A 27,580-nucleotide genomic window follows, 5' to 3' on the forward strand; every position below is an offset into this window, starting at 1 on the left:
ATGCAATAACCTCTTTTTCCCTCTGTTAAAATATTGTATTAAATATCTTGCTCTGTTTTCATAGATATACATCTACCATAATCTAGCCTGCCCACATTTGGGCATCTTTCCAGTTTCCATATTATCTTACATTGCTATTCTGGCCATATTATAATGCTCCTATTATTGTTTCATTTCAGAACAAAATATAATCCTGGCTGACTTAATAACATTACCATTAAATTTCCCTAGTATGCCCTTCCTTGTCTGAGGACAAACCATTTCTAATATTCAAGAATCAACTTTCTACATTCTGGATACAAGCCCTCTCTCAGATACATGATTTGCAAATATTTTCTCCCAGTCTGTGGCTTATCTTTTCATTCCCGTAACTGTTCTCAGAGCAAACATTTTTAATGTCAAGCTGTACATGAATGTTTAACACTAGCACAATTTACTATTACCCAAAACTAGAAATAACCCAAATATACTTCAATGGATGAATGGGTAATTAAACCGGTGCATCCTTACAAGGGAATTCTACTTATCAATAAAAACAATGAATGATTACCATACACAACAACTTGAATTTCAAAGGCATTAAGCTGAGTTAAAGAAGCCAGTCTCAAAAGGTTACAAGCCATCAAGCTGGCCCAAACTCATGACAACCCCATGCACAATGAAATGAAATGCTGCCTGGTCCTACACCATCAACTACAGACTGAACAGTTGTTAACCACAGGGTTTTCATTGGCTGATTTTCGGAAGTAGATCACCAGGTCTTTATTCCTAGTCTTAGCCTACAAGCTCCACTTAAACCTCTTCAGCAATATAACAATACACAAGCCTCCAATGACAGATGGGTGGTGGCTGCACATGAGGTGTATTGCCTGGGAACTGAACCTGGGTCCCCTATATGGGAGGCAAGAATTCTACCAATGAACCACCGTAACGGTTTATGTTATGCATCGCTTTGGCTAGGCAATGATTCTCCATGGTTTGGCAAACACTATGTAATCATCTTCTACTTTGGGATCTGATGTGAGAAGCCAGTCAGTAGAAAGAGGAGTTTCCTTGGGAATGTGGCCTGCCTCTAGTATGTAAATGGATGCTCTGGCAAAGCTTGCACTCTTTTATTGACCCTGCACTCTTCCTGACACCTGACCTCTGGCTCCAGGGACGTAAGCCTGCAGAGGCCCCCAGACTGCCCATAGACCCACAGATTTTGGGTTTATCAGCCTATGCAACCATGTGAGCCGACCAAGGTCTTCAGACTGCTGCCTGATCCACAGATTTGGGACTTGCCAGCCCCCACAATTGTGTGAGCCACTTTCTTGAAGTAATTTTCTGTCTATACATATCTATATACACTTCACTCCCCCACGCATGTTGTCAGTTTGTCATACTGTGGGGCTTGCATGTTGCTGTGATGCTGGAAACTATGCCACCAGTGTTCAAATACCAGCAGGGTCACCCATGATGGACAGGCTTCAGCTGAGCTTCCAGACTAAGACAGACTAAGAAGAAGGACCTGGTGGTCTACTTCTCAAAAGAATTAGCCAGTGAAAACCTTACGAATAGCAGCGGAACATTGTCTGATATAGTGCCAGAAGATGAGGCCCTCAGGTTGAAGGCACTCAAAATACAACTGGCAAAGAGCTGCCGCCTGAAAGTAGAGTCAATCTTAATGATGTGGATGCAGTCAAGCTTTCAGGACCTGCATCTGCTGAGGTGGCACAACTCAAAATGAGAAGCAGCAGCTGTAAACATTCATTAATAATCAGAACGTGGAATGTACGAAATATGAATCCAGGAAAATTGGAAATCGTCAAAAAATGAAATGGAATATATAAATATTGATATCCTAGGCATTAGTGAGCTGAAATGGACTGCTATTGGCCATTCTGAACGAGACAATCATATGGTCTACTATGCTGGGAATGACAACTTGAAGAGGAAGGGTATTGCATTCATCATCCAAAAGAAAATTTCATGATCTATCCTGAAGTACAATGCTGTCAGTGATAAGATAATATCCATATGCCTACAAGGAAGACCAGTTAATATGAATATTATTCAAATTTATGCACCAATCACTAAGGCCAAAGATGAAGAAACTGAAGATTTTTACCAATTTCTGCAGTCTGAAATTGACTGAACATGCAATCAGGATGCATTGATAATTACTGGTGATTGGAATGCAAAAGTTGGAAACAAAGAAGAAGGAGCAGTCACTGGAAAATATGGCCTTGATGACAGAAACAATGCAGGAGACTGCATGATAGAATTCTGCAAGACCAACGACTTCTTCATTGTGAATACATTTTTCAACAACATAAACAGCAACTATACATGTGGACCTCACCAGATGGAATACACAAGAATCAAATTGACTATGTCTCTGGAAAGCGATGACGGAAAAGCACAATATCATCAGTAAGAACAAGGCCAGGGGTCGACTGAGGAACAGACCATCAACTGATCATATGCAAGCTAAAATTGAAGCTGAAGAGAATTAGAACAAGTCCATGAGATACAAAGTATGACCTTGAGTACATCCCACCTGAATTCAGAGACCATCTCAAGATTAGAATTGATACCTCCGGACACCCTTCTAGGTCACTAATGAAGTCACTCGAGGTTCACCCTTCAGCCAAAGATAAGACAGGCCCATAAAACAAAATAAAACTAAAGGGGCACACCAGCCCAGAGGCAAGGACTAGAAGGCAGGAGGAGATAGGAAAGCTGGTAATAGGGAACCCAAGGTCGAGAAGGGGAGAGTGTTACATGTCATGGGGTTGGTAACTAATGTCACAAAACAATACATGTACTAATTGTTTAATGAGAATCTAGTTTGTTCTGTAAACCTTCATCTAAAGTACAATAAAAATTAATAAATACATACAAAAAAAAAGAATAGACTTGATAAATTAAACACTAATGACTAAAGACCAGACAAGTTGTGGAATGACATCAAGGACATGATACATGAACAAAGCAAGAAGTCATTAAAAAGACAGGAAAGAAAAAAGACCAAAATGGATGTCGGAAGAGACTCTGAAACTTGCTCTTGAACCTGAGCAGCTAAAGCAAACAGAAGAAATGATGAAACAAAAGAGATGAACAGGAGATTTCAGAGGACAGCTCAAGAAGATAAAGAAGTATTATAACGACATCTGCAAAGACCTGGAGTTAGAAAACCAAAAGGGAAGAACACGCTTGGCACTTCTCAAGCTGAAAGAACTGAAGAAAAAATTCAAGTCTGGAGTTGCAATAGTGAAGGATTCTATGAGCAAAATATTGAACTACCCAAGAGGCATGAAAAGAATACACAGACTCACTGTACCAAAAAGAACTGGTCGACGGTCAATCATTTCAGGAGGTAGCATATGATCAAGAACCAATGGTAATGAAGGAAGAAGTCCAAGCTTCTCTGAAGACATTAGCAAAAAATAAGGCTTCAGGAATTGACGGAATACCTATTGAGATATTTGAACAAATGGACACAGTGCTGGAAGTGCTCAGTCGTCTATGCCAAGAAATTTGAAAGACAGCTACCAGGGCAACTGACTGGAAGAGATCCATACTTATGCCTATTCCCAAGAAAGGTGATCCAACCAAATGTGGAAATTATCGAACGATATCATTAATATCACATGCAAGTAAACTTTTGCTGAAGATCATTCAAAAATGGTCACAGCAATACATCAACAGAGAACTGCCAGGAATTCACACCAGATTCAGAAGAGGACATAGAACAAGGGATATCACTGCTGATGTCAGATGGATCCTGGCTGAAAGCACAGAATACCAGAAAGATGTTGACCTGTTTTATTGATTATGCAAAGGTATTCAATTGTGTGGATCATAACAAATTATGGATAACACTGATAAGAATGGGAATTCCAGAATACTTAATTGTGCTCATGAATAACCTGTACATAGATCAAGAGGCAGTCCTTTGAACAGAACAAGGGGATACTGCGTGGTTTAAATTCCGGAAAGATTTACGCCAGGGTTGTATCCATTCACCATATTTTTTCAATCTGTATGCTGAGCAAATAATCCAAGAAGCTGGACTATATGAAGAAGAATGTGGCATTAGAATTGGAGGAAGAACTCATTAACAACCTGCATTATGCAGATGGCACAACCTTGCTTGTTGAAAGTGAAGAGGACTTGAAGCACTTACTGATGAAGATCAAAGACTACAGCCTTCAGTATGGATTACACCTCAACAGAAAGAAAACAAAAAATCCTCACAACTGAACTAATAAGCAACATCATGATAAACGGAGAAAACACTGAAGTTGTCAAGGATTTCATCTTACTTGGATCCACAATCAATACCCAGGGAAGCAGCAGTCAGGAAACCAGATGACACACTGCACTGGGCAAATCTGCTGCAAAAGATTTCTTTAAAGTATTAAAAAGCAAAGATGTCACTTTAAGGATTAAGGTGCACCTGACAGAAGTTGTGGTTTTTTCAATCGCTTCACATGCATGGGAAAGCTGGACAATGAATAAGGGAGACTGAAGAATAATTGATGCCTTTGAGTTACATTGTTGGTGAACAACATCAACTATACCATGGACTGCCAAAAGAACGAACAAATCTGTCTTGGAAGAAGTACAGCCAGAATGCTCGTTAGAAGCAAAGATGGCCAGACTTTGCCTCACATACTTTGGACAAGTTATCAGGAGACACTAGTCCTGGTAGAAGGACATTACGCTTGTTAAAGTAGACAGTCAGTGAAAAAGAGGAAGACCCTCAACGAGATGGATTGATACAGGGCTGCAACAGTGAGCTCAAGCATAATGACAATCACAAGGATGGTGCAGGATCAGATGAAAAATATTAAAACTTCAAGTCAAAAAACTCAGAAACTTCCTGGTGTATCTTTGGCTATGTATATTTTCACCAAAAAAAAAAGTTCGAGAGGGGAGAGGGTTGACATGTTGTGGGGTTGTTAACCAATGTCATAAAACAATATGTGTACTACTGTTTCATGATAAACTATTTGTTCTGTGGGCCTTCACCTGAAGTACAATTAAAAAAAAAAAGAAAAGGAAAAACAAAAAAAAAACTCAAAAACTTCCAAGATTTCTAAGACTTTTTACTGATATTTTAATTATTTAAAAAATATCTTTTTTCATTGTAAAATAAAAATACTTTAAAACCACAAGAGGAATCATACACTTTTATTTTGATTAAAAATAACGTTTTGCTACTTTGAAAATATCTTTGTAAGTTAAATTTTCCATCTTTCATATAGTGTTTTTTCACGTCAGGAATTAAAATATGAGTATATATACACATCTCCTTGCTAAAATTAAACTTTTATTATATTTGAATATTAAGTAACACAACACAGTGCCAGATATTTGATAATTCAAATGGAGTTGGACTGAAATGTACATTTGTGCTCCCTGTAAGAAATAGGTTTGCTAAACAAATTGATAGTCTCTTTTCCCCAACTGACAAATGATCTCCAAAGTTATTTTTAGTGCTAAAACTCTAAATCTAGTTCAACCTTTTTAAGAAAAATAAACTTTATGGACTTTTACAAGGCTTAATACTTAAACCAAAATAGATGCAACTATTTACAAATGTAGTTTTCTGTTCATTAAAGCAAATCCCAGAATCACGTTAAAAATTAAAGTTAGCGCAGTGCTTCAAAAAGAAAACATACATTTTTGTATAAGATCTTCTAATTTATTCATTTAACTATAAAATAAGCCTATCCATCCACACACACAAAATCATCAGTTTTTACTGCAGTAGTATATAGGATTGGAGGAAAATTCATTAACAACCTTCAACATGCAGATGACACAACCTTGCTTGCTCAAAGTGAAGAGGATTTAAAGCACTTACTGATGAAGATCAAAAACGACAGCCTTTAGTATGGATTACACCTCAACATAAAGAAAACAAAAATCCTCACAACTGGACCAATAAGCAATATCATGTTAAATGGAAGAAAGACTGAAGTTGTCAAGGATTTCATTTTACTTGAATCAACATTCACTGAAGCAGCAGTCAAGAAATCAAATGACGCATTGCATTGGGTAAATCTGCTGCAAAAGACCTCTTTAAAGTTTTAAAAAGCAAAGATGTCACTTTGAGAACTAAGGTGCACCGAACCCAAGCCATGGTATTTTCAATCACCTCATATATAAGTTGGACAATGAATAAGGAAGATCAAAGAATAATTTATGGTTTTGAATTATGGTGCTGTCAAAGAATACTGAATACACCACAGACTACCAGAAGAACCAACAAATCTCTCTTGGAAGAAGTACAGCCAGAATGCTCATTAGAAGCACGAATGGCAAGACTTCGTCTCACATACTTCAGACATGTTATCAGAAGGGACCAGTCTCTGGGGAAATACATCATGCTTGGTAAAGTAGAGGGTCAGCGAAAAAGAGGAAAACCCTCAAGAAGATGGACTGACTCAGTGGCTGCAACAATGGGCTCAAATATAGCAACGACTGTGGGGATGGCACAGGACTGGGCACTGTTCTGTTCTGTCGTACACAGGGTCGCTATGAATCGGAACCAACTCGCCAGCACCTGACAACAAGTATATAAGAACAAGATAAATGTTAAGGCAGACGCCCATGATTGGGAGTACTGAGTATATCATCTTCCTGAAAAAAAGTATAAAGCAATTTTGTCCAGATATGACAAGTGGCAGAGTTTCCAGAAAACTGGTAGCTGCTTTTAAAATGATTTTCTTTTTTCCAAATTAGGGTCTTCACATGGCTATACTTTTCCTGTCAAGAATGATGATTATAGCCAAAAGGGGATAAAGTTTTAGGATATGGTTTTGAAAATGAGTATTGGATTTTGACACTACAAACTTGAGAAAAAAAAAATGAATGTGACTTCAATGTCAGAAAATGGTTGCTGATGATAACTTATATAACTCTATCTTCTCTAAATTATTTCTCAAATAGCACAATTTTACAAGGTTTATTGCCTATGTTATTTATTTGGTATCCATCATTTCTGTCAAATATGAAGGACTATCGTCATTACAATTTATGGTATATACTGTATGATACATACTATGCAAATACTTCAATTATTTACTATGCACAGTTATGGTGGGATTTTTTGGATTGTTTTATTTGCTTTAGACTGTTTCTTAGTCATTATTCTATGGGCTCTAAAATAATAATGGTTTGTTTTGTATATACTTCTGTATTTACAATTTTCTAGTTCTATTCATAATTACTTGAGGTCAGTTAAACCTAGTTAAGAATATTCAAATCCTACATAGTTCTGAGCTCCATAAACCACCAATGATATATACTGTTTCTCCCAGAGGTCCTAGTGTTTCTCTTCATTTTGACCTTGTTGGTGTTGGAGCCTTTACAAACATACAGCTCTACTTAGTCTTTTCCAAATTTCTAAGGCACAGCGTTACCACTTGTGGTTAGCTCTTCTCAGTCACTGCAAGAGTCGGGTAGTATCATCTACAATAAGAACACATACATAATATCATATCTCTGAGAGGTACCTCTAAGACTGAACTTCCTTAAACATTCATAGTGAGTCAGTTTCCGTAAGTGCTAAATGAATGAATGAATAGCAATGTTACTGAGAGTTCAATTTTCAGACATTATTCAGAATGCGAAACAGTCTTTATGCAAGGAAATATATCTGTTGCCATTTAATCACAGAGGTCTAACCTAAAGTAGGAATACAACTTTTTCTAAACTTATTTCAAATTTATTCATGGGATCCATCTAAAGCATAACACTCATTTTAACACTCCCCTGCTCCAAAACCCTTATTTCCATCACCACATCCCCACCCTCGTTTCATATTAAATAAAGTCAAAACTCCTTATAGTATGTAGTGATGGGAGAATAATTCAAGTTGTAGATCAGGAGAAAAAAAGCTAGAAATGTAAGACACTCAAGAGTCTCCACCATCTGACCCCACTATACCGTCTCAATTATTTCCCACTACTTCTCATCAAATGCTCCAATAAACATAAACCACTCTCACTCCCTAAAGTGTTCTGTCTGTGCTTTAAGCATCCTCTTTCCTACATTACTTCCATAAGCCTCAGTCTCCTAATCTGTAAAATAAAGATAATAATATCTCCCTCAAGGGATTATTGTTGAGGTTCAGTGAGATAATACACGTGAAACACGGAACATTGTGTCAGGAACTTAGAAGGTGTTCCATAAAGGATGGAATGATACCTACCAATATTATCATTGTTGGTATGGTTTCTTTACTACTATGAGGATTCATAAAGCCTCCCAACTACCAGGCAGAAGTAACTGTTTCTTCCTTGCTATCTTGATTTTAGCACAGGTATTTGGTCTCCTCTCTCATGATTATATGTATATATGTCTTACTTGCCTTTCTAGAGTGTAAGTACTTTGAGGACAGGAGTTATGTTTTATTATACTTTTTTTTAATCCTCTAAAATTTCTATCATAGACAATCTATGGGCTCACAAACAATTACTGAAACACCTCATTCATATTCCATAAATGTTTGCTATTTGGTTTCTTAAGTGATGTAAAAAGTTCTTTACCTCCAGCTTGAAAACTGATCAATGTTCATGAAACATCCAGGAGGCTGTGATGGTAACTATAGTGCCAAGTCAAAGCAAGAACTTTAAAGGGGTAGGGAAGGTAGAGATCTGTGTTTTCCAAATACAACCTGGATGACATTTTTAAAAGCATGGGAAGACAGAGAAGAAAACACTCAAAGGGAGAAGGACTGGGTAAACTTTATAGAAATTTAAATGTCACACTCACTTTCGGGAATTTTTTTTCATCCAAAACAAACCTCATTATTATTCAAACAAACCTCAATCAACTAGGATTCTCCCATGTGTTCTTTCCACATTACGTACTTCATAATTGCAAAGAAGTTGTGGGATTACTTAGAGATGCTGTAAGAGCAATTTTGTAAAACATATATTCATTAACCAAGGAATTGTGGTCTCTTTCAAAATTATATCACATTTTTTCTTGTACCTATTGTTTATCTTTAACGTTTTATGATAAACAAGAATTCCTACATTCAACAACCATTATTACACTCAAAAATATTACTGAGCATTCACTAAGTGCCAGTTACTACATTGTCACTAAAACAATGTACAACCCTAAGGGAGCATACGGTCTAATAACTATGAGTGAATTAACTATTATCTTTACAATTCAGGAAAGAGGATATCTGTATTTGATTTCTAAAATATTTAGTGTGAGTACAGTTCATTACATTAATTCTAAATTGGAAAATTAATATGGCAAAGAGACTAGTAGAGAGAGCAAATGATGTTGAGTCAAAGTCCTCGGCAACAAAATATTGTTCCCAGACCCCTTAGGTTCATTTGTTTGTTCATTTGTTTTGGTAGAAAAATTTAGCAATGACTCCAGTATCTTGTATGGGTCTCAGTTTTCTGCACATACTTTTTTTTTTTTTTTTTGAACATTTTATTGTGCTTTAGGTGGAACACACACTGTCTTTTGATCAAATTGTATAAGCATTATCGAGCCTGTGAATTGTTACTTGAAAAACATTTAAGTGAAACTTAATTCTGGAATGGAAATGCTAAGGTTTCAGTTTTCGTCTATTTCAAATGGTAGTGGCCTAAAGGACAAGTCTGGCTGGTGTGCAAATTTAAGAATATCAAGGAACTAGATATACTGCCCATGAGGACTAGGAGTGGGTCCAGCCAGTTCTGTGTGCTGACGGTCAGGCACAAGTGTTTCCTCCAACAAATACTTAATTAACCAAATCATTTCCCTTCACAATCTGTTTCTTGAGTCAAAAGTGAAATATTGTGCCATGTAACTTTCCAAATAATTCTTATTATAAACTTGCCAACTGAAAAAGGATAGATTTTTGTTGTCTCAAAAAAAATCAAATACATAAGAGAAAATGACTGGGAATAAGATCCTCTTGACACATAAGATTCAACGATATATGTACATCAGGCCTTCAATGAACAGTTAACCAACCAGGATGAGAATGGTGATCACACAGTGATCTCAAATTATCAGAATGGGTTTCTCAGCTACTAGCAGTGATCCCTGCTAGAGAACTTTATAAAGACGATCCATGAACTTCATTTCAAAGTAAGGACCCTTTCTGTTTGTCCTTTTGAGCCAGGAAGTAAAACTTATCATGGCCAACCCTTTTATTTAGAAAAGGGAAGGTGTGGTAATTGGTAAGAAACATATAACAAAAATGATAATTATTTACCCTTAAATAGCAACATGAGCTTCAACATTTTAATGATAGGATACTACACATTTACTTCCTATGTACAACACTGAAGATTGACTATCATGTCTTCACAATGTTTAAATGTGTAACTTTATAACTGGGGAAGAAAACACTTATGACTTAACTGGACACTACTTAGCATGCCAAAACATGGGCAGTCCTCCTGGCTCTCCAAGGTGAAGAAAGATCAGGTGACATTCTAATGGCCAGTCAATAAACACAGGGATAGCCATCAGCCAGTTGGTATCTTGGAAATATTTTCCCATATATTTCTGTGAGTTACTAACATATTCTAATGAATATGAGAAAGTGGGTGCAATCAATAGAAAATTCTCAACAATAGGAAAGTAAAAGGATACGAAAATATATATCATGCAAAAAGTACAAGAAGAAACCTGATACAGATAACAATACCAAGTATAGAACATAAGAATCTAGATAGAGGATATATATAAATTCTTTCACATTGTCTGAAAGTTTGAAATTTTGATTTTAAAAAATGTAGGAGGAAAAGGCAACTACAGAAAATGTCATAAACTGGACAGAGCTTCGGCTTTAAATTCAGAACTGAGGTTTGAGTGCCAACTTGACTCTCCAACATGAACTTCTGAGCAAGTTACTTTGCTGTCCTCAGTTCTGCTTTGTTATTGTTGCTGTTGTTTTATTCTGTAAAATGAAGATATTAACACTTACCCTACAGGGTTGTAAAGATGTCTAATCAGAAAAGGATACTTACCGGTTCTTCAATAGCTTCAAATTCTTCGTGCATTTGAAATTCCTCGTCTTGGTCATTCCAGGGATCACCACGCTTTTGGAAAGGATTTTTGCAGTGAGTAAAAATATCTGAAATCGAGGAAAAACCTCAAATGCTCTCATTCAACTCTAGGATTTCATGTTTGGACAAGTAAATGTTTCCTGACTGAATTTTGTATATAAGTATTCTACATTTATTTTTCTTTACATATACAAACAGAAAAAGCCAAACCCATTGCCATCGAGTCGAGTCTGACTCCTAGCGACCCTATAGGACATAGTAGAACTGCCCCATAGGGTTTCCAAGGAGCAGCTGGTGGATTTGAACCACCAACCTTTTGGTTAGCAGCTGTAGCACTTAACCACTATGCCACCAGGGATCCTTCTTTATATATATGTATAATATACTCATCAGGACATTATATAACTTGATATTATATACGCCTTCTACTTCCGAATAATATAATATGCTGGGCACTACTTTGAAAATTCATACATAGCAAAACAGTAACAGTCCCCAAAATAGTAACAGTACAAAAGAAGCAAATTTTCTAATTTTACATTTAGTTTTTTTCTTCTCATGACTATTTAAAGGAGCCCTGGTGACACAATGGTTAAGTGTTCGTCTGCTAACGGAAAGGTTGGCAATTCAAACTCACCCAGCAGCTCCTCAGGAGAAAGACCAGTGATCTGTTCCCGTAAAGATTACAGCCTAGAAAACCCTATGGGGCAGTTCTGCTCTGCCATATGGTGTCACTATGAGTTGGAATCAACTCGATGGCACCTCAATAACAAGACTATTTAATCTATCATAGGCACTTTGAAGAAGAGACCATCAATAGAATTGAGGAAACTTAAACTCTAGAAAATGACTCCACTTTTAAACCTCCAAAAGAAGACCTACCAGCCAGCAAAAAGTTACTAGATTCAAAGTGGAGGGTTTTAAAAAATAATTTTATCCATTCACTATAAAAACTAAAGAGACTGGCACAGAACCCACTGAATGAGCTTACACGATGCTTCATCATCACCATCACCACCATCAATTATAGCTCATTACATCAACTCCAAAGAGAAGGAGTTTGGCTTGAAACACCAACACAGCTGAGAAACACTGTGATGATTTGGCATGCAGAACACAGATTTAATTTTTGCTGCTTTCTATCAGAAGTAATTTTTGTAGCATAAAGTAGTGTAATAGATGTACTTAACACAGTCATAAAGAAGGTTTAAATTTGAGCTTGCTTATCTTTTGGAATAAGCTTTTTGGGAAACAACTAAGCACTTTTTTATAGTGTGCCTTTTAGGAATTTTTAAAGAATGAATAGTGTTTATTAGCAAAATGAATTTGTTAATTAGAATGTTTATTGTCTTAAAACACAGAAAAACCCTGCTTGGATACATCTTTCAAAAGTTTACCTTTTAAGGAAGCTTGACTTCCCAGTATCTAAAACAAACCAGTTCAAATTGTTGACATTTTGAATTTTCCTACAATTTTATGTCTTTTTTGGCACTGAAAAACTGAAACATCATTTCTTTAGTCTTTCTTTACGTTAAGCTCCACTGATTCATTCCCATTTCTTTTCTTAGATATAACAGAACAATAAATTTATATATGGACATACATAGAAAATACACAAGAATAAGTTATATTTGTATGCATTTTTGTTTAATTTGAAGGTTCCCCCTTAAAAGATCATCCCCAAAGGTATATAGCTACAGAGCTGAGAGAAATTGCTGTAATAAAGAACACCACCAATGCATTTTTCCCAATGCTAAATGGCTTTTCATACAAATAAGAGAAAGAAAAAAAGAGAACAATACAGAACTTTCAATACACATTGTGCATATTAACAACATAGCCAAAAAGAAATTTTACTATGAGTTATCATATCTACTGTTTCTAGAACAGTAGTTCTCAACCAGAGGTGATTTGTCCCCAAGGGAACTTTGTAATATCTAAAGACAATTTTGGTTATCATGAATGGGGTTAGGGGCTTCTCCTGGCATCTAGTAGGCAGATGCTGGGGATGCTAAACATCGTACAGTGCACAGGACAACCTCCCAAAGCAATTAATTATTCATCCCAAAATGTCAATAGTGGCACTGTTGAGAAACCCTGCTCTAGAGAAAGAAAAAAAGTCCAATTCCAAAGCCTATGTAGTTCACTAAATATAGACAATAAAATAACTAATGAAGGTGGTAATATGCATAACAATCTACAGATTAAAACTGTGGTATCTGAGGCTCTAATAAACCTCTCCGGCCTCACTTCAGTTTGTGGGCTTCCAAGCTGACAAAACAGAGTACCGTCATGTTGTTTATAGAAAATGTTAGTACATCTTCCTTGTGATGAAGACAGGACATGATCTGATGAAGACAAACACCATAAGAAAGATTAACAAGGCTGTGTGCTACTAGTCCTTGAACTCAAATTAGGAATTAACTTTTCTCACCAAGGAAGTAGGAAATAGGGTTGCTTCATAGGACTTGTAGAATGTGGGCACAAAGGGGGTAAATGCGGCTAAAACCCAACCCAGGCTCCACCTGCAGAGCTGTATCCAGATAGAGCAAAGGCCACCCTGTGGTGCTGTCCACCCAGACAGGGAGCCTTTTTGAGTTCATCCTACCGCTAATCAGGACGGCTCAGCGACTATTGCAGAAAACACAAAATGCTAAATAAAGCAGAGAAGAGAAACACTGAGCAACACTCCAAAATTTAAACAAATAAAAAGCTTTCCCAGTGTTCATGATTCTTCTCTGGATTAAGTAAGGGGTGGGGTGCTGAGGGAGGGGGGACAGCTGATGATGGCATCATACACATCTGAATCATAGTACTTTGTGGCTATAGTGATAGGGTACGATGACAATTCCCATTATAGAATCTTACATCTTAAATAAACAAATCTAGAATAGGATTACTAAACGCAAACGAGTGAAAATGAGAAGATCCAAACATAGCTAAGAGCACTAGGGAAAAGGGGAGAGCAATAGAAGGACAAGTTAGAATGCAAGCACAAGACAAGAAGATGAATCCCCAAACCAAAAAAAAAGTGGTTTCGGTGGCTTTTTACATGATTTGATAGCCCAGGAGGAGACATTTCTTGAGGACTTTAGAATATAGACTGGGACTGGACACCAAGTAAACAAATAGAGCTGAGTCTCAATATTTTTCTAGAGCATACTAGGTAGCTAAGATTTCATAGGAAAAACTAGATAAAGCCTTTCCTTAGGAAGAGCAGGTGCATACATAGAAACTGAGTATAAAGGTCCTAAACAATAACATGATGATTCCTGTGACCTGACATAGAAAAAAGAGGAACCCAACTTGGACTAGGAGCCCTGGTGGTGCAGTGGTTAAGAGCTCAGGTTGCTAATCAAAAGAAAAGGTCAGCAGTTTGAATCCACCAGCCACTCCTTGGAAACCCTATGGGGCAGTTCTACTCTGTCTGTAAGGTTGCTATGAGTTGGAAACAACTCGATGGCAACGAGGTTTTGGGTTTAACTTGGACTAGAACACAGACAACTGATTACCCTGGCCACACTGACTAAAGCTGTTAATCAGATTCTAACAAAAAGATCTGAAGGAAATTGGCAGAACCGTGTTATAATAATTTTCTTTGGTAAATTTCAGGAAGCTCAGCTGTATACAGTCAGCTGTGCAAGAAACATTGTATTTCAACATTTTATGTAAACCAGCTCTGGATCCCCGTTGACCATGCTGATAGGAAATTCAACCCAATCACTCTTTGGGCTCCTCCTCTCTCCCCACCCCGCAAGGTTGTGCAGAGGTCCAGGGAAGGCCTGTGGTCACTGGCAATCAGTCTGTACTGACAATCATTCTCCTAGTCTCATCCATGCCACATGTGGAACATGAGAATCTTTAGGGAGGATGGGAACCCAGTTGTAAGGGCTTGTTGCCTCCCTGGGATGCCAATATGGAAAAAGGGACCATTCGTGGAACCCACAAACCTCTACCCCCTTCCCAATCTCTGGGAAGTTTTCCTATCTCTCTTGTGCTCAATAGCCTTCTCCCTCTAGCATTTCCTCTTCAAAACGTTTAGGTATTTGTCAAATAAAAGAACTTTTGAATTGAGGCCTTCTGCTTTCATCAACAAGTCTAGCAATGTACTTATACTGGGGAAAAAGGAAAACTACAAACAGAAAGGCATACTAAAATTAATATTTAATAAATTATCCTTTTACACATCATTTATTTGTTACTTCAGTGCATGAGCTCCACCAGCTGGTAAAAGCAGATATAGTCCCATCAGTATATAAATATCAGTGCTCCAACTACCCACCTGCTAGACCATGGGGAGTTCAGTCTTTGTTACAGGACCCAAATCACATGGGTGCCTGTGTTAACAAATCAGAACTGATTTCACCATTCCACAATAGTGATGACTGAGCTCCAGCGAGCTAGCCCAAATATGGAATTCCACTTTCATCTTCTTTGCTGCTACCACTAAAGAAACTATTGCCAAGTCAAGCTGGAAATCTGCTACATTCAAAGTTGACAAAAGTGGCACCATCACTGGGTTGGCAATAAAGTTGGCAATCTACATTATTGCTCTTGAAGTGTAAGGAGAATGAGTCTTCTGTGTTACATTCAACAGAGGTTGCTTGAGATACAAAGTATTCTAGTGATTAGCTTTTCCATTGGTCACCCCAGCAAACTAAGCTGAGATTTCAAAGCTCACAACAGGGCACTGCCCCTGCATGGCAGACACTTCCTCTGGTTACAGCACCATCACCAACACTGCAACATCATTTCTATGAAAATTTCCCAGCAATGAGGTGAGAAGTAGTAAAACTTCCCAGAATCAGCCACCTAGCCATAAGTAGAAACTATACTCCTCTGCTAACTCAGGTTCCAATGCTGGATTGCCAGACTCCATTTCCATTTTTTCTCTCCAAACTAGCATTTATTGGGGCCTCCCTAACCATCAAACTGTCTAAACCCCACTGATGAACAGAAATTAAGACTTTTTCTTCCTGGGCTCCAAGACCTCTATGTACATTAAAAGATACAAATGAATACTTGGAATTGGGCCCTACCCAAGTCTGTTTGCTAGAAGCAGCCAGTCCCCAGAACGAATCACACCAGATGCCTTTGGGCCACAGCACATTAAATTCTGATTTAAAGAAGCTCTCTGAGTACTGTTAAATACGGATGCCTTGTAATTAAGGCTCTAATTGGTACCCAAAGTGGAAAAATTCATTTAAGAATTAGCCATTACAGGTTATTTTAATAAGGTCATTTTTGTCAGGGTTTGCTGGTTATTCACCTTTTGCTTCACCTACCCTGCCCCAGATTGATTCTCAGCCTGTGTTGTGCTTTATGCTTCAAAAATCCTACGGACTACATCTTGCCAGGTGGCTCCCATTTGGATTCAGCCAATTAGAGGCATCAGTAGATCAGAGTGTGAGAGAAGAATGAGACTTGTGCAGTTCCTCCCCATTCCCTCCCTCCTGTAAGGTATGTTTTCTGGTAGTGTTTAGCACCCCTGTACTACTGCAGTTCTTGTCCCACCCCCGTTGTCTAAGGACTCCAGTCTCATTCACTAGTAATGGCTTCTCAATCTTGCTAGTCTCTAAATTCCTCAGCTTCCTTGTTGGTTTCCTTAATCCTGCCATAACTCTTTGAATTCAGTCTTCATTAAAGTCTCTTATACCATCTGAGTTTGATTCTGTTCCTTGCTGGGACTCTAGTTGTCACAATGGATAATCTACATTTTGCATATACTCTGTGTTTTTAATCACTCCATCCATGCCATATCTTAGTTCCCTTAAGCTACATTAGCAATTAGATATTCTGCATAAACACCTATCAAAAGAGGACCAATCAGGGAAAACACCACCAAAAGCATTACAGTAGCTACAATTTACCAGTTCAAATATTAGCTTCCATATTACGAAGATTAATAGGGAACATGAACAACAAGATCTTTTTAAGACTTTCTACAATATAGGGTGTTCACTAACGCCAATAAAATTAATCTTAGCACTAGATCATTTTGTATGAACAATCATTCCCACTGCTGATGTGTCTGTCATATAACTATGCTATTTTCAATATATAGCAGGGCTGGAGATTTATTAGACAGTTTACAACACTGACAGGCTATGCTGAGCTCAGCAGTGTTGCCAAGCAAAAAGAAATATTATATGAGGGCAATATTTTTTCTATACAAAATATCTAAGTGTATTTCCTTCTTATTTAAATTTGAATTTAAATCATGGAAACAATTTACCACAGAGAAATGAACAGTAAATATGTTTGCAATATGCTACTGCACTCCTACCCAGTGCAGACAAGATGGGAACCATGTTTTAATAAATAAAAAGCAACAGACCATGTCATTACCCTCCTTTTTAACTCCTCTCCCCATGAGTGTCTGTGGAGTCGTAGCAGGTCCTGCTTCACACCGGGCAGTGGAATTGAATATTGGTGGAATTTGCTGACAGTTTGTAGTTAAAATGTTTCAGCAGAGAACACAAAAACCACGTGTACTCTAAATTCATCAGGTTTAATCTGATTTGGTCAATTAATTATTAATATAGTGATTACAAAAGTAAATCAACTAAGAAAGAACCACACTACAAGCAACTCAGAGTATGGGTAAAATGCCATAGTCTACTTAATTTTCAACTATGGTCTCCCCAGTGCAGAGTTAAGTTATACCCTTATTGCACTGGAAGAGTTACACAACTCCTTTGGTAATGCAAATTTTAAATGACTTAGAATAGCTTACTTACTTTTTAAAAATCTACATGTATGTATTATTGTTATTTGCAAATGTATTTGATTTAAAAATTTGCATACACTTAGCATACACTTAGGAGTAAAAGAAAAAGATAAAGTTGTTGAGGCATGATTCCTTGAGGCACCCAAAATTTACGCCGTATCTCCTATACATGTCAAATTCACAGTAAATTATGAGAGGCTGCTCAGATAAGTTATTATGTTACCTCTACTGCTATAAGGATATTTTTTCACTTATACGCTCATTAGATGCAAAGTCTTAGGCAAAACATTTTCCTCATCACCTGGAACTGGCATCTACAAAAACATTTTAAACATATGGCAATCTCAAGTGGAAAATATAGCTAGTGGCTCTCCTATCTTTCTATTATAATGCATTACATTTATATGAAATGAATAACTCTTGATTTAAAAGATTTAGCTACAGTAAATCCTTGAAGAGTATAAAAATAAAAGCTGAAATAAAATATATGCATTGAAATTGGCTCCACAGTTAAATAAAAATCATTTCTGTAGTCTAGATGCATAGTTTAAGAATTCATTTTTACACATGGGAAGGCTAATTTAAATTTTTACACATGAGAAGGCCAATTTAAATTTATGGAGCATCTACTATATAATCAGATTGTGCTAGGCACTCTAAAGGACTCAAAAATATAACGCATTACCATTCAAAAAGCTGTCCTAACCAAGCAATTCCAATCCTAGGTATATACTCAAAAGAACTGGAAACAGGGATTCAGACACTTGTACGTTAATCTGCATTGTAGCATTCCTCACAATAGCCAAAAAGTAGACACAACCCAAGTGTCCATCAACAGATGTATTGATAAACATAATGTGGTACATACATCATATGTATGTACCATACAATGAAATATTATTCAGCCATAAAAAGGAATGAAGTACTGATGTATGCTATAACATGGATGAATCTGAAAACAGCATGCTAAGTAAATAAGCAAGACACAAAAGGGAAAATATTGTATGATCCTACTTATATGAAAAAACTAGAATGAGAAAACTCATACAGACAGAAAGAAGATTAGAGGTTACCAGGGACTAGGGATAGGGGAAAATGGAAATTTATTACTTAATGACTATAGAGTTTCTACTTGGCATGATGAAAAAGTTTTGGAAGTAGATATGGTAATGGTTAACACTGCTTGGAAACCCTATGGGGGCAGTTCTACTCTGTCTACGGGGTGGCTGTGAGTCGGAATCGACTCGACTGCAACAGGTTTGGTTTGGTTTTGGTATGGTAAAGGTTGCACAACATTATGAGCATAATTGTTGTTGTTGTTAGGTGCCGTCCAATTGGTTCCGACTCATAGTGACCCTATGTACAACAGAACGAAACACTGCCCAGTCATGCACCATCCCCAAAATCATTGTTATGCTTGAGCCCATTCTTGCAGCCGCTGGGTCAATCCATCTCATTGAGGGTCTTCCTCTCTTTCGCTGACCTGCTACTTTATAAACATGATTTCCTTCTCCAGGAACTGGTCCCTCCTGATAACATGTCCAAAGTACAAGGGACAAAGTCTTGCCATCCTTGCCTTTAAGGAGCATGCTGGCTGTACTTGTTCCAAGACAGATTTGTTCGTTTTTCAGACAGTCCATGGTATAGTCAATATTCTTCACCAACACCATAATTAAAAGGCATCAATTCTTCTTTGGTCTTCCTTATCATTGTCCAGCTTTCACATGCATATAAGGCTACAGAAAATACCATGGCTTGGGTGAGGCACACCTTAGTCTTTAAGGTGACATCTTTGCTTTTCAACACTTTAAAGAGATCTTTGCAGCAGATCTGCCCAATGCAATACATCATTTGATTTCTTGACTACTGCTTCCATGGGCGTTGATTGTGGATCCAAGTAAAATGAAATCCTTGACAATTTCAACCTTTTCTCTGTTTATCATGATGTTACTTATCAGTCCAGTTGTGAGGATTTTTGTTTTCTTTATGTTGAGGTGTAATCCATAATGAAGGTTGTGGTCTTTGGTCTTCAAATCCTCTTGGCTTTCAGCAAGCAAGCTGTGCCATCTGCACGTTGCAGGTTGTTAATGAGTCTTCCTCCAATCCTGATGCCATGTTCTTCTTCCTATAATCCAGCCTCTTGGATTATTTGCTCAGCATATAGACTGAGTAAGTATGGTGAAAGGATACAACCCTGATGCACACCTTTCCTGACTTTAAATCACGCAGTATCCCCTTGTCCTGTTTGAATGACTGCCTCTTCGTCTATGTATAGGTTCCTCATGAGCACAATTAAGTGTTCTGAAATTTCCATTCTTCACAATGTTATTCATAATTTGTTATGATCCACACAGTTGAATGCCTTTGCGTAGTCAATAAAGCACAGGTAAACATCTTTCTGGTATTCTCTGTTTTCAACCAAGATCCATGTGACATCAGCAACGATATCCTTCCTTCCTCAGCCTCTTCTGAATCTGGCTGGAATTTCTGGCAGCTCCCTGTTGATGGACTGCTGCAACTGCTTTTGAATGACCTTCAGCAAAATTTTATTTGTATACAGAGGGTTCTGGACAGAGCTGGAGAAGGATGTAGAGCATAATTCTAACTCACAAAAAAAAAAAAAAAGACCAGATTTACTGGCCTAAAGGAGACTGGAGAAACCCCAAGAGTATGGCCCCCAGACACCCTTTTAGCTCAGTGGTGAAGTTACGTTCGAGGTTCACTGTTCAGCCTGCGAGTGGACAGCCCAGTAAAACCATGAGAGTAACGAGGTACAGGAGTCCAGTGACAAGGCCCAGAAGGCAGAAGGGGAGTAGGAAGCTGATGATAGGCAACACAAAGTAGAGTAAGGATATTGTTGATGTGTTGTGAGATTGTTAACCATTGTCACAGGACAACATTTGTAGTAACTGTTAAATGGGAGACTATTTTGTCCTGTAAGCCTTCATCTTAAGTGAGAATAACAGCACAATTAGAAGAGTGTAGTCAATGTCACCTAAATGTGTATGTAAAAAAATGTTTTGAAATGGCGTATCTTTGGCTATGTGTATTTTCACCAAAAAAAAAAAAAAGTTGAGAATTTAGAGGGTTAAAATGTTGTGGGGTTGTTAACCAATGTCATAAAACAGCATGTGTGTTACTGTTACATGAGAAACTATCTGTTCTGTAAGCCTTCACCTGAAGTACAATAAAATATTTAAAAAAAAAAAAAATTTGTGTGTGATGTTAATGATATTGTTTGATAATTCCGCATTCTGTTGGCTCACTTTTCTTTGGAATGGGCACAAATATGGATTTCTTCCAGTTGGTTGGCCAGGTAGCTGTCTTCCAAATTTCTTCACCTAGATAACTGAGCACCTTCAGTGCTGCATCGGAGTCCTGAAACATCTCAATTGGTATTCCATCGATTCCTGAAGCCTTATTTTTTGCCAATGCTTTCAGTATAGCTTAGACTTCTTCCTTTAATACCATCAGTTCTTGATCATACGCTACCTCCTGAAATCGTTGAATGTCAACCAATTCTTCTTGGTACAGTGACTCTGTGTATTCCCTCCATCTTTTTTTGTTGCTCCCTGCATCGTTCAATATTTTCCCATAGAATCCTTCAATACCTTAACTTGAGGACTGAATTTTTTCTTCAGTTCTTTCAGCTTGAGAAATGCCGAGCGTGTTCTTCCCTTTTGGTTTTCTAACTCCAGGTCTTTGCACATTTCATCATACTTTACTTCATCTTCTCAAGCCACCCTTTGAAATCTTCTGTTTAGCATAGCTTAAAAATATATTATTTAGCTTAAATTAATTCTCAGAACAGATCATGTTATAGATGAAACTGGGTCTCAGGCAGGATTGAAAACTTAACCATGTTTTCAGAGCTTGAAAATGGCAGGGCATGGATTCAAATCAGGGCTTCAATTCCAGTTTGACTCCCTGCTGAAAGTTTGCCTTTCCACCCCAGATATACTGAATCAGAACTTATATTTTAACAAGATCGCCCTGATTCAGTACATCTGGGGTGGAAAGGCAAATTCTCAGCAGGGCATTGAACTGGAACGAACTGGTTCCGAAGCCCCGACCTCAAATCCATTCTCTAAATGGAAAACCTGGGATTGTATCTACCATTCATTTAGACAGGGTTTGGGCTTTTACCCTATTGGGCTGGGGGCTGGAGACTGCAGGGCAGGACCAGGATAGTCCCAGCAAAGCTGGAAGGCAGCTTTCTTCATAGCCTTCCTCTTAAGGACTGTGCGTGTGCTAGCAGGCACCATAAAATAATGACAATAGAAAATATAAACATACTCAGAATCAATATAACCTAGTGGTTCTCAGGAAAGAATAAATAATTCTGAATATGTATGTGAGTTAACTCTCAAGCCTAGTCTTAGTACTAGAGAAATAACACAGAAAGCTCTAGGTTTCACTGTTTTGAAACCAGGGTGAGGTAGCCTACATAAACAGAACACCTGAAAGCAAAGGAAGTGATTAGTCTCACCTAGGGCGCCTCCTCAGGCTTAAAATACTCTGAAAGTATCCCAAAAATAAGTATCAAATCCTGACAGGGAGAGGGACAAGACAGCATTTGGTGCCTAAAATATGAGTGATCAAGGTTTGTAGAGTTGGAAGGTCAATATTTCAAAATAATTTAAATATTAGAAAATAAAGTTAGGTACTATTCATATATTGAACATGTACATTCAATTTTCTACAGGTCTAAATAATACTAACTAAAAGTAGAAAAATCAACATTTGGTATGCATGACAATTTACTAGATTTTTGTTAAAACTTCCAGCATGGATATGAGAGGAAATAGTATTCCCATACAATATATAAATTATTATATATTCAAAGAAACATAAAATTGAACTATAAAATCTACAGATTATTTTCATATTAAAAAAATAGCAAAATTCCCAATGTAATTTTTAAATACATATATATCCTCTCATTCAATTAACCAATACCTAAAAACATAAAGTATGATGAGTACTATGTGTGTAAATTAAATTTTAGATTAATTTTTAAAATGGTTACATTTTCTTATACATAAGCATGAATCATCAAATTTATTTGTGAAACTCAGATGCCACCTACTGCTTAGAAAAATAAATACAACATCTTTTTTAAAGAGTTCTATTTTTATTAACAGGAGCCCTGATAGTACAGTGGTTAAGCCCTCAGCTGCTAACCAAAAGGTCCAAGGTTCAAACCCACCAGCTGTTCTGCAGGAGAAAGATGTTACAGTCTGCTTCCATAAAGATTACAGCCTTGGAAACCTTATGAGGCAATTCGACTCTGTCCTATAGTGTTGCTGTTTCAGTAGGAATCAACTCACCGGCAACGGGTACAGGGATTTTCATTAATAACTTGCAAGTCTCTGGAAAAATATGAATATTGTACACATAGAACAGAGCCTGGCTCTCCAACTTTATGGAATAGTTGGAGGCTTCAAAGACATAAAAACATTAAGTGAAGCTCTCTGAAATTTATATAGGGTTGGAAGAAGTAAACTATCCTTAAGTATCTATACCTTTAGAATTCAAATGGGGTCGCCATGAGTCAGAATCAACTCGAGGGCAACTTGTGATAGACTGAGGTTCCCTTTTTCTTGCTGGCTTTTGTCTGGGGGTTGCTCTCAGATCCTGGCAACCACTCTCAGGTTCTTGCCATGTGGGCCCCTTCATGTTCAAAACAAGTAGGAGAATCTCCGTTGTCTCAAACCTCTCTCATAGTTTATATCTCTGACTTCTGTCTCCGGCTTCTAGACCCAGAAATAAAGGGCTCATGTGATTGGTCAGGCCCAAACAGGATACTCTCCCTTTTGCCATTAAACCTAACAATCATATGAGTGATACCTCATCATGGTCACAGGTTCTGCCCACACTCAAGGGAAGGTTATACAAGGGCATGGGTCACTGGGGGTAATTTTATAATTCTGTCTATCACATAAGACACAGAAACTCATATAAGCTAAAACATAATTTCTTAAAGTAGAAGGTCAGAGATTTTCAATCTGTAACGTCTCCAGTTAACTGAAAAATCTTACTAAACTGTAAGATGTTTTTCATCTCAATACCGCCATGCCTAGTAACATGCCTGACATATAATGGTAACTCAATAAGTATTTGTTAAATAGAATACTTGATTTCTCTTTGTGAATAACAGACTTCTAAAGCCTGTGTTGATTAATCTTACTCTCCAGCAGTCTCAACTGTTTTAATTGCACAAGGCAATCAAGTGTCCTAGATTCTATTTGTAGATCACTGCTGGTTGAATACTCCGACAGAATTCCAAGTGAAATAAGATATCTGAATAAAATCAGAACAACTCCATACATTATTTCCCCACATTATGAGAGCTCTGGATATGAAAAATGCAAAAGGAATAAATCAGTCCACATACATGCATGTAGGTACATAAATTAATAATTTAGAAAACACGTTCTTCAGTAATAATAGAACAAGTCCACTAGCTCTATTTTCCTTGCTAACTCTACTGAATAAATATTACAAATTATAAAAATTGCAGCCCCCCTAAGATCAGGAACAAGACAAGGATGTCCCATCTCACCACTCCTATTCAACAGTGTACACGAAGTCCCAAATAATGCAATTAGACAAGAAAAGGAAATAAAAGATATATAGATTGGGAAGGAAGGAATAAAACTGTTTTTGTTTGCAGACGATATGATTGTCTATATAAAAAATCCCAAAGAATCAATCAAAAAACCCCTGAAACTAATAAGTAATTATAGCAAGGTTGCAGGATACAAGATTAATATACAAAAATCAATTGCTTTCCTATATATCAGCAATGAAAAATTGTAACTTGAAATTATAAACACAATACCATTTACATTAGCACCAAAAATGAAATACTTAGGTATACCTCTAAGAAAATATGTACAAGTTCTATATGAGAAAATTACAAAACTCTGATGAAAGAAATCAAAGAACTAAACAAATAGATAGTCTACGTTCATGGATTTAAAAAAAAACAAACCCGTTGCTGTTGAGTTGATGCTGACTCATACTGACCCTACAGGACAGAGTAGAACTGCCCCATAGAGTTTCCAAGGAGCAGCTGGTGGAGCCGAACTGCCTATTTAAGTAACGCTGACAGGCAGTAGAGTATATGGGGCACTTTGTTAGAACGTTACAAAATCAGAGAGGTGATACCTCTATAAAGCATCTTTTTCATTCTCTCTCAACTCATTTTTAATCCTATTTTTCTTCTCTCTTGAATATATCTTTTAATCCTATTTCTTTCCTATTCCTACTTTGTCTAGTTGCCTCTTTGACTCAGCTCCCTCTGTTTCTTCTTTCCCCCTATTCATGTATTCTCTCTATCTCTGATTCCCCACCTATCTTTACTTTCCATGTGTCACTCTCCTGTCCCTCTGGTTAGATCCTTTGTTCTCCTCATCATTACCCTATCTTTTGGTTCACCTCCTCTCTCCAACTTGTAACGGCACTTTTGAACAGCTGAGCTTATCTTTATACAAATTTTTCAAGCTCCGTTTCTGAATAATGAGTCTGTAATAAGAACAACATAATTTATCTGTAATAAAGATACATAACTCTAATATTAGCCGAAAGGACAAAATAGAGAAAAGATTAAGCATTTTTGTCCTAAATAGTTTTCATTGGTGCACACTAATGGAAAGCACAAATTCCTACAGGATATCTCTGATCAGTTTCAATCTCTATATATTCTGCATAGAACCCTCTAGTTTACAAAGATGAGCATCACCTAGCCAGTCCACTAGATGGCAAACAATTACACTGGGAGACTAACAGAAAAAATATTATTCAGAATTAAAAGATTTTGTTATAAATAAAAGGCAATTTTATTTTTTAACAAATGATGAAAGTACCAAATAAAATGTCCTAAAAGCATCTTAAATCATTATCCAGGACAAAAATCCTTCCAAATCCCTATTACCTTGTAATTATTTATGAATCAGAAACAAAGCAAAAATAAACAAATAAAAATAAAAGAAAGATTTCATAGAGGAAATGTTTCTTAGCTATCGGGATTAAACAAGAGGTTTAGAAGTACGCATCACTGATATAGGTATAAATAAGTTGAAAATGTACCATCAACATTTCTGTGAGTAAAATGGTCTAGGTTTTAAAATACTGTGATCACTTATAAGTAATTGAATAATTCAAGATGGGAAAAATAAATGACCACATGAAGATGACATAGTCAAATTATACAGCAGTAGTACAGTAAAGGATAAATGTAGTATTGGGGATGATTACTATAAGAAATCACCAACTTAAAGTCTGTTGGACAAACTTATCTCTACATACTCTGTCATATGTAATAAAAATGACAATAAGTTATGGACTAAATATGTAAAGTATTCATGAAAATCCACAAGAAAAAAAAATAGAAAATGGGCAAAGGAGATGAACAGGCATTTCACATTCCCTCCATTAGTATCAAACTGGCAGATTCTGAAGAATGCTAATACCCAGTGTTGGCAGGAGCCAGAGGTAGAGTGGGCAGAGATGATAGGCAAGTATGTTTATCCTCTACTTACAAGAATATAAATTGGCCCAAGTTTTCTGAGGTCATTTGTGAACAAGTATCAAACTCTTTAAAGCATTTATCTCTGCCCAGCAAACACACTTCTAGAATTATACTCTAAGAAAATAATTAGACAAGTATACAAAGTCGCATGTATAAGAGGATTTACCAAAATATAGTTTATAATAGTGAAAAATTGAAAATAACCTAAATGTTTGTCAAATAAAACCATTAAACTACATTATGGCATTCCACTCACACCATAAAATACTGTACGGGCATTAAAATTTTTGTTGCACATGAATATTCCATGACTTGGAAATCTGTTCATAAGAGACTGCTAAGCAAAAACAGTAGGTGCCAAAAGAGAATGTAGAGTATAACCCCATTATCACACAAACACAATACAGATATGTATATAGATATAGGTGGAATGAAGAGATAGAGACAGAGACATACACAATGTATTAACAAAGTTATCTTTAGGTCAAAAGATTAGGGATGCTTTTTTTTTTTAAATTTTCTGTTGCTTACCTGTATTTTCCAATGTTTCAAAAAAAAAATAGTAAATACAACAAAAAACATCAAAGAATCATCAGAGTCACCAAGATAGGATATTGGTCAGCAAACAGCAGGACAAGAGACTTATTATTTATATTTAGAATTAGGAGAAGATCACCTAAACCCTATTATTGAACACTTAAATGGTTTCTGTTCGCTAATATCAATAAATCTGTGATGTATATCTGTACAAAAATGTTTGCCTTCTTTTCTGGCCATTTTCTGAGAATATATTCCAAAATGTCAAAGAACAAGTCAAAGAGTAAAGATATATTTTTAATAGCACAGTCGTTGATTTACATAAATCTTATTTTTTGGGGACAAGAGAGTTTGCCTTTATAAAACAGATTCTACTATACTCATTCCCTTAAAATTATTTCTTAAATGTTATATCAAAATGTTTAAAAAATTATCAAGTTCAAACTGTATAGTGAGTTCTCCTGGGGTGCCAAATTAGAATGGATAGTCTAGATTAAAAAATCTCTTACATACGTAGGGGAGGGAGTGAATTTATGAACCTCTAAGTCTTTTTGCAATGATGTTTACATTTTCCCGGAGGACATAGTCTCTTAATTATTCCTTAGCTGTGGTTATAGTCTCCTCCCAAAAAAGATTACCCACCATATATATCATCATCTGATTCCGGTGGTTTCATTTTAGTATGTTTCTTTATAGCAGCCTAGCACTAAACTATGGAAGCCTGGTGGCACATGGTTAAGCGCTCAGCTG

General features: G+C 36.8%; 1 protein-coding gene across 1 annotated transcript in view; it reads right to left on the minus strand.

Annotated features, from left to right (window-relative positions):
- Positions 1-10,988: 10,988 nt before the first annotated feature.
- ANKRD7 (ankyrin repeat domain 7) overlaps positions 10,989-27,580 on the minus strand; it is a gene marked incomplete at its 3' end in the record, with an annotated part of 45,288 nt that continues 28,696 nt past the window's right edge. The window contains exon 7 of the mRNA XM_004389642.1: positions 10,989-11,095. Within this exon, the coding sequence (XP_004389699.1) occupies positions 10,989-11,095 (107 nt within the window). The remainder of the gene's footprint in view (positions 11,096-27,580) is intronic.

Source organism: Trichechus manatus, unplaced genomic scaffold (genome assembly GCF_000243295.1).
Source record: "Trichechus manatus latirostris isolate Lorelei unplaced genomic scaffold, TriManLat1.0 scaffold00251, whole genome shotgun sequence".
In the NCBI taxonomy this organism is placed as follows: domain Eukaryota; kingdom Metazoa; phylum Chordata; class Mammalia; order Sirenia; family Trichechidae; genus Trichechus; species Trichechus manatus.